We start from the raw sequence: 12273 nt of genomic DNA, 5'->3' as shown, positions 1-12273 counted from the left end.
TGGATGTTAGCAAGTAAAGGATAACGGATATGAATGGTTTTGGACCTATTTAGGCCATACTTATTTTGTATGTTAGGAACCATAAAAGCCATTGTGCAAAATTCCTTTAGACCCTCAAGAAGTATAATCGAGAGATCGGTTTATATGGGACCTATATCAGGTTTTAGACCGATTCAGACCATACTTGTCATGTATGTTGGAGGTCATTGTAGAAGTCACTGTCATAAATTTCAGCGAAATCGAAAAAAGGGCCTTTTATGGACCCAAGCCCTTAAATCGGGAGATAGGACTATATGGCAGCTCTATCCAAATCTGGACCGATCTGGGCCAAATTAAAAAAAATATATCTAACACAACTCACTGTCCCAAATATCAGCGAAATCGGAAATTAAATGCCGCTCTTATGGGCCCAAGACCTTAAATCGAGATCGGTCTATATGGCAGCTATATCCCAATCTATATTAAATTGAAGAAGGATGTCGAGTGTTTTTACACAACTCACTGTCTCAAATTTCAGCAAAATCGGATAATAAATGTGGCTTTAATGAGACTAAAGTCTTAAATCGGCGGATCGGTCTGCATGGGCGCTATATAAAGATATAGTCCGATATTGCCCATCTTCGGACTTAACCTGCCAATTAACAAATAAAGAATCTGTGGAAAGTTTTAGCTCAATATCTCTATTTTTAAAGTCTGAAGCGTGATCTCAACAGACAGACAGATAGACGGACGAATATCGCTATATCGTCTTATATTTTTACGACGATCAAGAACATATATACTTTATAGGGACTGAAATAGATATTTCGATGTGTTGCAAACTGTATGACAAAATGAATATAACCCCATCCTTCGTTGGTGGGAATTAAAATAGGAAAGCACCAGGTCCTGATGGAATACCAACAGAGGTGCTATATATGTATAATACGTGTCTTACCGAAGGTTTTTTTCCAAAAGTGCTGGGGAGAACAAAAGTTGTTATTGATAAGCAAGGGAAAGGAAGGGAGGCATGTTTGTTACAGCCGCTAAACCACTGGAGATACTCATAAAGACTAGACTGGAAGAAACTATAAATACCCTGTTCCCGCGGCGATCGGTCCTTTAGACCGGAGCGAGATTGCTTACCTACGGTAGCTGGACGAAGATCGCCACCTTCACATGCAAATGTGGCTACAACAACAACAGGGAAGGATTACCGGCAAGGCAACATGGCTTCCGCCAAGGAAAATCAACTGCCGGTGCACTAAAAGATGTTGTCGATGAGGTTCTTCGTGCACGAGAAAAAAACCAACGCAGCAGACCAATCTTTTTTTGGCTACCCTTAATATAACGCTTTTAATAGGTGGAAAGACGAGATAGACGCCTTACAGAGGAAGTTTTAAATACCAGGGTACTCTTTAAAAGGTCCGATTCTTCAGTCAAAAGTAATGCGAGTTACAAATCAAAAATGTGAAAAAGTAAATTTTTGGCATGTTTTCTTAAAAAAGGTAATTTCAGTGTTTCGTCTCTATACAGAAAACTTGGCCCAGCACTATCAATTTTGCTTACTGTACTGTAACGAAGACTTAATGTAAATGCGTTACAAGTGTAATTTTTATAAATTGCTATAAATTTTTATAACTCTAATAGCAGATCTGTGAAGTACAATATTGGCATTTAAAAAAAAAAAAAAAAAAAAAAAAAAAACTGGGAAAACCCTTCGAGATCTCAAAATAGCAAAGCTGAGACCCCCCGACTTTATAACATATTTTCATTGCCCCAAGTAATAACTTATTGCATGCAAACAATTGTTTGCGTCTTCCAAGGATTGAGGTATCTATGGACAAATGCAAATTTTGTACACATCTTTCCCCAATGTGGGAATTTGGGTGTTTTCATCGAGAAATGTGGCCAAAATTTGTACTCATTAAGATATTGATTTAAAATTTTTTGAAAAATCAAAACGATATCTTTAGTAGTTTTGGTTTTATGATATTTTCAATTTATATTTTTTGGCGTCATTTTGGGTTTTACCCAACTGATAGAACTAAAATTTAACCTTTTGTTGCATTTTATTGTAGCACACGTCTTGACCTTTTCAGAAACGTATAATTAGTATACATAAATATGTTATTATATGGGCCAAAATCTATGCACAATGTGCAAACCTCGGTCATTTTTGGCATTCATTCATGATAAAAAAGTTTCTCGAAATTATAACAGTGTACCAAGGGATGCAGTTGTTCTGTTCCTAGAAGCTTTAATTTTTGCTGGTTTGACAGAAGTTTGATATGTAGAATAAAATTATGTCCTTCAACTAAATTTATTTTGTGTAAATTTGTTGCAGAATCCGTGGTGGTGGGTTCCCAATATTCGGGCCGGGCGAACTTAGGACGCTTTTACTTGTTAGTCGTCGAAGCTAAAAATTGTTTATCTTTTGCGAGTTGATTTTTCGACATTTGTTTGCAGAGTTGCATTATTCAACGCGCTCATTCTGTTTAGTTCTTAAGAGTGGCATCGGCGTATAAAACCGTTTCAGCTGCTGCTGTGCAAATAACAGCAGGAATGGTACAACTAGACCTGCAAGCCGATGAGACGAAGTAACCAAAATACATGAAAGGCCGTAGACACTTTTTTTTTTAATTTCAGCATATTTTTGTTTCAATATTTTAGCAGATTTTTGTATTTAAAGTGGCAGGTTTTGTTAGCTGAAATAGGAGTACGAAATTTTTGCTAAAATAGCAGTAATGTCTGCTTTCTCTTTTTCAGAAACCAACAACTTTTATTTTAGCAAATATGTTTGCCGTTTTGAACAACAAATTTCGTTGAGTGTACTTTTATATATAGGAGACATGGGGATGTAAACTATTACCTTACTTACTTACTATTACCTTACTTACTTTATTGGCTATGGCAGAATATTTGTTCCACTAGCCGAATGTAAAATAGCGTTCCAAACGCCTCGATCTTCTGCGCTCATTCTAAAATTTCTGACACCAAGCTTCGAAGTGTCTCCCACCACTTGATCTTTCCATCGGGCTTTTGGTCTTCCCGGTTTGTGTGTACCACCGTGTTTGCCCTCAAAAGACTTCTTTGCTGGAGCTTCTTCTTCCATTCTGACAACATAACCTAGCCAACGCAGCCGTTGTATCGTCGTCATACAGCTCATGCAAATGCAGTCCGGACACGGATATTTTAGTAAAGTCCTTCATTTTGCCTCTACAAAAATGAAGAACGCTTGAGCGACGCTGAACACACTTTCTTCCATTGCACACGATGGGAGCAACCACGTGCTTCCCATGAAGGCCCGATAGGGCAGTCTACCATCAGACTCACTAAGACGTTTTCGTCCATTATGATACCACTGGAACAGAAGAAGTTCCTACCGTACAACCATCCAGATCGCTTTAAAAAGCCCAATAACTTGCGAATGTTGATATCCTCCAAATTAGACAGGTTCTCAAAGAAATGAGAACCCCTTCTGAGTGCTAGTGCGGGACACACACATAAGGTATTCTATAGTCTCCTCTTCTTGGATGTCCTCAAAGCATCTGAAAAAGTCGTTGCTGGCAACCTTCAGTTCGTCAGCATGTTATCCGATTAGACAGTGACCTGTCATGACGGAAACAATGACTGAGATGTCTGTCCTAGCCAATGACAGCAAAGCAGTAGACCTCTTCAAGTCCAGATTAGGCTACATAGTTTTGGAATGCTCACAGCCCCCTCTTTGTGACCATCTATCATTCGATGTCCTACGGGCCTGGTCCTGAAAGCTTAGCTTACATTTCGCTACAGGTATCTGTGGCCCGGCACCCAGAACAGGTGAATTTTGAACAGTGCAGCCATATCGTTGAGGGATCTGTAACAGTCGAGGGCAGTTTTTGTGTTCAGAAATAAGTTCTCCAGAGATTTAATGGCTGCCTGGCTGGGTGAGATGATATTTATGCTAATAGTCGCAATGACATTATATCTTTGCCATTCTACCACTTTCTTAATTGCAAGGATCTCCGCTTGATACACACTGCAGTGGTCGAATAACCTCTTCGATATGACCAGTTCGAGATCTTTAGAGTACACCCCAAGGCCCACCTGGTCGCTTAGTTTGGAACCATACTTATAGAAGTCTATGTAACTTCTGTTACCAGGGATATCGTAGTTCCAATCGGTTCTATCAGGAATAGTGGTACAGGTAGGGTGTAATCCTAACTGCCTGAAACATCGGGTATTGTATCAAGGATAACACAGTGTCCGTAGCCGTCACATGACCAATGAGAAAGATCTCTTAACCTCACGGCAGTCGTCGCTGCAATTTGTCTAGCTACAATATCCAGAGGCATAAGATGTAGCATTAAATTTATTGCATCAGATGGTGTCGTCCTCAGTGCGGCTGTGATGCACAAACAAGCCATCCTTTGGATCCGGTTAAGTATTGAGCAGTAGGTGGACTTTTAAAGCTCCGTCAAAAGTTGCCTTTCTTGTCCTTTCCAAAATGTTGGATTTGAATTTCAATTACCTGTCCAGCAGTAGGTATTTTGCGCTTTCTGTGAATTAAACATTCTCTCCTCCCAAGGAGACAGGCGCCACTGCAGGCAACTTGTATCTCCTGCTGAAAAGAACTGTTTCTGTCTTCCACGGATTTATACCTAGATCACTTTCGATGTTTCACGTAGACCTGGCTGAAGTATATCTCTTAGAGTGCTGGGAAACTTTGCCCTAACCGCAATTGCCACGTCATCAGCTTTATACCAAAGCAGAGGAGACAGTACACTTCGATGAGATGTTCCTCTGCTGACCCATCTTTCTAGATCCACAGATCCCAAGCCTTCCGAAATGCATGTTATAGTTAGTAAGTAAACTTTCTTACGGTAGAGTTGATGCCACGAAACTCCAACCCCTTCTTGATTGACGTCGGTTTTACATTACTGTATGCACCTTCAATGTCAAGAAATGCTACAATTGTATATTCCTTGACAGCGAGAGAACACTCTATATAGACCACTAGGTCGTGAAGGGCTGTTTCAGTGGATTTGCCTTTACTATATGCATGCTGCTGCCGCGACAGGCGATCTTCAGGGATCTTTGCCCTAAGATATGTTTCTTTCAAACTCTCAAGAGCCTTCAACATAAAGGATGACAGACTAATAGGACGAAAATCTTTCGCCTTCGTGTGGTAGGGTTTTCCTGCTTTCGGAATGAAAATGGCCTTCGTGTCCCTCCATCCCACTGGTATATATGACATTCTGATACAAGCAGAGTATATCTCCCTGAGCCAGGGAACCAGTATATCAGACACAGCTTGTAATTCAACCGGTGATACATCATCAGGGCCTGGCGACTTAAAGAAGTCGAAACTTCTTATCGGCCAAAGAATTTTCGGCTCAGACACAATTTCCCTAATGGCCTCCGACGAATGCATATCAGTGACAACCTCTTCTGGCGCCACGTTGTCCGTTGGGCAATTTCCCGAGAAAAGTGTATCAACGAGTAGTTCTAGTATTTTCATTCTAAAACTCTTTACGAAAACCGTTTAGTTAAATTTGTCGAAAGCAAAATCGTTTGCACTAACGATTATACAATTTTCTTATTCTTCATTAACAGTAATCATTACTGCTTCATTGACTACTGCAACTCTACCCACTAATGCAAAAAAGGAAAGGAAACGATAAAAATAAGTAAATACATTTTTAAAACATCATAAATATAAATAAAAAGTCCTCAATTTCTTGGGAAAAGTGTAATTAACAACAATTTATACGTATAAAACTTTTGCGATTTTTTTTTTGTCATATATTTTTATATTTCGAAAAGCAGGCCTATTAATTTATTTTGCAAACGTACCCGAAAACCAAAAGAAAAATATTCTGAAGACATTGCATATAATTATTTTTATTTCATTCATTAATATAAACACCAAATGAGTTTCCGTCGTTTAGTTGATGGATTTCTATTCGTTAGCCAAAACAGCTGATTTTAAAGATGTCGATTATATTTCAAAGTTGATACAGAACACCAAAATTGTGATCTTTTCTGTTATCCTCTTCTAACTTAACGAATTTCGTTAAAATAGCTTACAGAATTGCAAGATACTGCAAAGACGTCTTAAGACGAAAGAAACACGATCTCGACGGGACATAAGTGATCTCAACGATTGGTTGCAGGTGTAAGGACCGATTTGGGGTCATCTCAAAGAAATGTGAAAGTGGTGTCGAGTTGGATTTGACTCACGGCGGTGATATGGTTTTTAGTTGGTAAGGCGGAATGTAAGCCCGACATAACACATAAACGATTTATATGCAGCAAAGTATAAACCCCTCTTAACTACAAAAAAGCGCTATCTGGAGTTCCATAAGGTAGCCATCTCGTGCTTATTTTGTTTTCATTATTTATTAATGATATTCTATCCATTTCCACTTTCTCTCAATTACTTCTGTATGCAGATGATGTTCTCTCTTTACAACCATTCAAACTGGTACAGATCTACTGAATATTACAATCCGACCTTGACTAAGTACACGACTAAATATAATGGAATTGAACTAAGGAAAGGCACCACCGATTCCAACTTCTACATTTAATACATCGAACCTTTGTCGAAATTTAGTCAAACATCGAAATATTGAATAGAACCTTGCAATATTTTCTTAGGATAGGACCTCAATTGTGGCTACTACATCATTAAAAGATCATATGGGATGGTTATATCTATGAGAGCTGTATCTCAACCTGAACTCGAACGCTTAATTTTGCAAAGATAGGACCAAAACTGTGGCTTCTACATATCGGGAGTGGGAGCTATATCGAAATCAGAACTGATTTTGATGATTTTGGCACACGTATTCGGACATGAAATGAAACACCCTCTGCTTAATTTTGTAAAGATCAAACCGAAATTGTGACTACTATAGCCTAAAAAGACCAAATGGAACGAAAGATATATATGGGAGCCATATCTATATCAAAATCTGATCCGATTTTGTTCAAAATCAAAACTTGAGTTATGCAAAATTTCAGACAATCGGGCAACAAATGCGACCTGTACTTTGATCACAATTGAATCAGGAAGTAATTCTAACCCGACCGGTATACTTATCAATGGGTCTAGCTCTTGTCCTTCTTAGCGTTGCAAACAAATGCACCTGGCTGTAATATGTAAATACAAATGTAAACATATATCGTTTTTCAGATTAAATAATCCAACCACAAATTACTCTATAAATTGTATAAATGAAATTATGGAAACGGAAACGGTTTCAACTGAAACTTAAATCGGACAGTAATCATTGATATGTGAAAATTATCCACTTTAATTACTATAACATTTACGTCGATGAATATTACTACTCTTACTAAGCAACTTTGAACTGTAGCAATATCACAAAGATAACGTCCTATTATTTATACAAATGTCATTAATAAATGATATCCCATTCTAAAATATTATTTTGATTATTTTTTAACATTTTCAAATGTCTTTCATATTCATGTACTTACCCGATTTTATAATTTCTCTTTTTCAGATCCGTTGAGCTGATTGCCTTACTGGCCATATCCTGCACATTTTTCCTCTTCATGCACACAAATAAACTCAACAGTCGCCTTAAAGAGATGGAAATGAAATTACAGCCATCAGAATTCTCAGCTCTCGGTCTGACAGGCAACAATCATTTGGATGGACCAAGTAAGTTAATCATGTTCATTTCCTGTTCTAACTTTTGCTCTTTTACTTCGTCTGACTTGTTGTTTTTTCTTTTGGTGTTTTCAAGGAAACGAATATAAAGGAGAGGGAAAATCTCGTCAAAAATTAATCTTTAGTGCAAATTTATGCAATTTCTGAATATTTCCACTAAAGCAAAAGGAAATAATCGGAGAGGTTTTAAAGGTCCTAATAGGAGGTTGCTCATAAGTACGGCAGAAACGGAATGTATATTTTGAAAGGAATCTTATACAGCTCATTGTTATAAGCACCGCCATAGGGCAGAAGTATTCTGTGCTAGCTATTTCATTTCTCAAAATACCGATCTGTGACCCTATAAAGTAAATAAATTCTTTATTGTCGATCTATTTTTGTCCGTCCTTCTTTCGAATTCATGACATCTTGCAATGATTTTTTAAATCAAATTCTGCATAAATATTTGTTATTAATGCAGTTCTTGCGATTGGTTCATTTCGATTTAGATTTGGATATGTAGCATAGGTCCTATTGAACCAATCGTCCAGTCTGAAGCCTAGAAGCCCTTTGACCTGTCCAGCAAAGATATCATATTGTAGTTGAAGTAGGTCTATGCCCTCCATCACAAAGGCCCATATAGATTCATGACTAAATGTAGCCCCTACATAAGCAGATTTCTCAATTATTAAGCCCTCTAAAGCCCAAAGGAGGAGGATGCCTTCTTGTTCCTTGAACAGGCCAGATCGTTTTAATAAGCCTAATTCAGAAAAGTCCGCCAATTCGGTCAAGTCTTGATATTAGGAATGAACTAAAGCGGAACTTCTTCATGTTCTTGCAAAATTTTATATTGTTTTCTATTTCTCGACGCCCTCACATCTTCTGAAGAAATCGTTTCTTGCAACCTTTAGTCATGCATGTTTTCCAACCAGACGGTGACCTATCATAACGGACCTGATAAGTAAGTTAAATAATTGGAGCTGAGGTGTAACGAATGTTTTGATATAGCTGCCATATAAACCGATCTTGGATCTTGACTTCTTGACACATTAGAGGCCGCAATTCCAATTCAAATCGGTTCATAGCCTGATATAGCTGCCACATAAACCGATCTGGGATCTTGACTTCTTGAGCCTCAAGAGGGCGTAATTATTATCCGATTTGGCTGTAATTTTGTACAGCCATACATATACGTGTATGGTCTGAATCGATCTTCAGCCTGATACAGCTCCCCTATAAACCGATCTCCCTATTTTACTTTTTGAGCACCTAAAAGGCCCAATTCTTATTTGATTTCGCTGAAATTTTACACATAGATATGGTCTTCAAAACTCAATTCTATTAGCATAGCAATTGTTTTCTTTTATCCTTTGTTTGTCTAAAAAGAGATACTGGGAAAGAACTCGACAAATTCGATCAATGGTGGGGGGTATATTCGGCCCGGCCGAACTTAGCACGCTTTTACTTGTTTTTTTTTTTTTTTTGTTTTTTGGCCGAAGCGGTGTTCTTATTTTGCGATTTACACCGATCTCACTGGGCATCGTTAACAGAACGAGTGTCGGAAAATTTTCCATAAACGCAATAGTCACGTAATCAGCACTTTAATACCTTTTTCTTCCAGAGACAATAATATATGGCTTATAGCTATCTTCCAAAATTAGGAATCCAGTACACCTCCATGAAGTGTCCCTTTGCTTACCCGTCTTTCTACATCCACTAATCCCAAAGCTTGCCGTCATGGATCTTTCAATAAGCAATTAACTCTACCATCCCCGACGAATGCTGGTACATATCAGTGGCAATCTCCTCCCGCGCCCCGTTGTTCGTTGGAGAGTTTCCATGGAAATGTATATCCAATATGTGAATCATATGCCTAAGAAGACATTGTCCATACGTCCTCTGACTTCTGAATGTACAAAACCGCAATAGGTGTGGGGGCTAGGACCTTCCATGGCCCATAGTCGTCGGATACGTCTTTTGCGAATACACTCTTGTAGCCTTACAAGTTCAGTAGAATCCAAGGAGGAGGCGACTCAAGGTTTGGAGCGGTCAAACAAAGCGGGGTTTTACTTGTTTTATAAGTTCGACGAATTCCATATACGCTTCACCATGGAGCATGTTTGCAAATTATTTATGCTGTTTCGCTTCATAGGCATGACCCACAACACACTTTATGTTAAATATAATCCGAATCCGTATTACGTAGCTTCCATATGAACGAACCTCTCTATTTGAGATCTTGAGCACCTACAGAAAGTAGTTCGTATGCAAATATATAACTAAGGTTAGGTTTAAAAGAGAGTACGGATATTAATCCACCCAATGCCACTATGGACATTCATCTAAGCCTTGGCTTGTTGTGCGCTCTAAATACTGAAAAGTAACCTCGTAAAAGAAAATCTTAGTTACAAATACCGTACTACTTACATAATCCTTAATTTTATTTTTCCACACCACGCCTCTCAGGTGTCTGTTGGCTGCGAAAGCCGGACAATGACATTGGAAATGCTCCAAGGTTTTATCATCTTCCCAACATGTCCTACACATGCTATCACTTGCCGCACCGATTTTACATAGGTGAGCTCGTAGTCCTATGTGTCCCGTTATGATACCAATAGCTATACTGAACACCTTCTTGCTTCCTTTCAGTAATAGCCACCTCTTCTGATGATCCGGATCTCCCGATAGGATTTTCGCCGTCCTACCGACCGTTTCGCTATTCCATAGATTTACATGTGCGTTCGTCGCCCACGTCCCTAACTCCGTCTACGTCGACCCGAAAAGCTTCGGGTTAATAAGAGTTTATTGACGGCAGTCTTCTGGCCTTCATGCCAAATCGTCTGGTATAAACATACAAAAATGCATGACAATTTCTTGTTATGACCTCCCATTATAATTAACATGCGCTCACTTGTTTTTACTCAATTGAGTATTTTTCAAGCCTTCACTAGCGAAATTTAAACAAACCAATATCCGTAGACCCTTTTTCAGATTTTCCTTTTCTGTTATAATCTTCGAGTACGTGCTTACTCAAGAAACGACTTTTTATCTTATGTTGACAGTTTGTCCGTCATTTTCCAGGAACGAATCTTTTTAAGTTTGTTGGTTTTTGATGTGTTGCAGTTGGCCCTGAATGAAATACGTTTAGAAGGCAAAAAGAAAAACTTTAAGGGAATATTTCCACAATTCTCTGCTTCACTTTATGCTCTTCTTAAGGAAGTTTGCAAAAACCTGGTAGTAAATCAGTGATGATACAAATCATAGCCTATTAGAAGATAAAAGTTCAAAACAAGTATTTTTATACACTACACCACTACTGTGGTACACGATACTATAACTTGGGTCATTTGTTTGTAACATCCAAAAAGATTATGACACTACACCACTACTGTGGTACAAGATATTATAACTTGGGTCATTTGTTTGTAACATCCAAAAAGATGAGAGATAGATCCATTGATAAGTATACCGATCGACTCACAATCACTTTCTGATTCGACCTAGCTAAGTCCGTCTGTCGCTATGCTGTCTATGTTAAACTGTAATCAAGGAACTATCTGATCGCAACTGATTATCCGATTATCTTGAAAATTTGTACAGACTTCTTCTTTGGAAGCCTATTAAAATTGGATCAGTACGGTTTTGGGTAGTATGACAATAATGTTTAACGTATCCTTACGAAATTTGACACAAAACACTAAAATTAAATTAGTCCAGCTTACGTGTCGCTCGTTTTGCCGAAGTTATAAAAATTTGCACGGATTTTCGGGAAAAATGGTTCGGATTGTTTCAATGCCCATCTAAACACCTATGCCTTAGTCCATCGAAATCGGTTCACAATTATATATCGCGTCCATAAACTAAAATCGCCCAATTTATACTTATAGGGTAGGTGTAGACTATGACATAATAGTCGGCGCAGCCCGATTTTACCTTTCCTTCCTTGTTGTTTTTTTTGTTTAGGTATGCTGTGAAAGTAAGAGTTATGAGGCTCACATTGATGCTTGGCATTCGGTTAAGTTACCATAAAAATTAACTTTAAAGCAAGTTCACAAAATTCAATTTTAAGCGAATTTGGCATTTAGTTTTTCGGTCGTCAGCCCGTCAGCCCGTCCGCCAAACTGTCAGTCAGTCAGCCATTCAGTCAGTTATTCATTCATCCACCTTGCTGCGCTCTGAGCTCTTTAGTTATGTACATATCGTACATACATTGCTACTTCTTGCTTGCTGCGATTACTATTTGCCAAGTGTATTCAAACGTTAAACGGTGTTAGAAATTAACATAAATAAATAAGCAAATAAATAAATAAAACATAACGCAACACAACAGCGAACGAACAATTCTGCTGATTTTTAAATGTTGGTTCTCGTCATATTTGTTTATCTTTTTTCGTTAGCTTTCGTAATTGTTAATGAAGTCAATATTACAGATGCATTGGCCTGGAATGAGGTCATGGTTGTGTTCCTAAACGTTCTCATGACCTGTTATTAATTTAAATCACATCAGAATTGCAATTAGAGAGGGTTACTGGCGTTTTTAACGATTTCTAAAAAAATGCCCTTGGGGCTCATTTGCGAAATTACGTTGATAACAAAATATAGGTATGTTCGGGTAATTTTCCAGAAAA

General features: G+C 38.2%; 1 protein-coding gene across 9 annotated transcripts in view; it reads left to right on the top strand.

Annotated features, from left to right (window-relative positions):
• The window catches only part of LOC106095086 (heparan sulfate 2-O-sulfotransferase pipe-like), a 507727-nt gene that overhangs the window by 289447 nt on the left and 206007 nt on the right, over nt 1-12273 (top strand). For 8 of the 9 annotated variants that reach the window (XM_059363926.1, XM_059363929.1, XM_059363924.1 and 5 more), the window contains exon 2: nt 7497-7657. In XM_059363926.1, the coding sequence (XP_059219909.1) occupies nt 7497-7657 (161 nt within the window). Of the gene's footprint in view, nt 1-7222; nt 7253-7496; nt 7658-12273 lie in introns of those variants that run through there. The other variant, XM_059363943.1, reaches the window with a different exon arrangement.

Source organism: Stomoxys calcitrans, chromosome 1 (assembly GCF_963082655.1).
Source record: "Stomoxys calcitrans chromosome 1, idStoCalc2.1, whole genome shotgun sequence".
Classification (NCBI taxonomy): domain Eukaryota; kingdom Metazoa; phylum Arthropoda; class Insecta; order Diptera; family Muscidae; genus Stomoxys; species Stomoxys calcitrans.
This window is presented reverse-complemented; position numbering and strand designations above follow the sequence as displayed.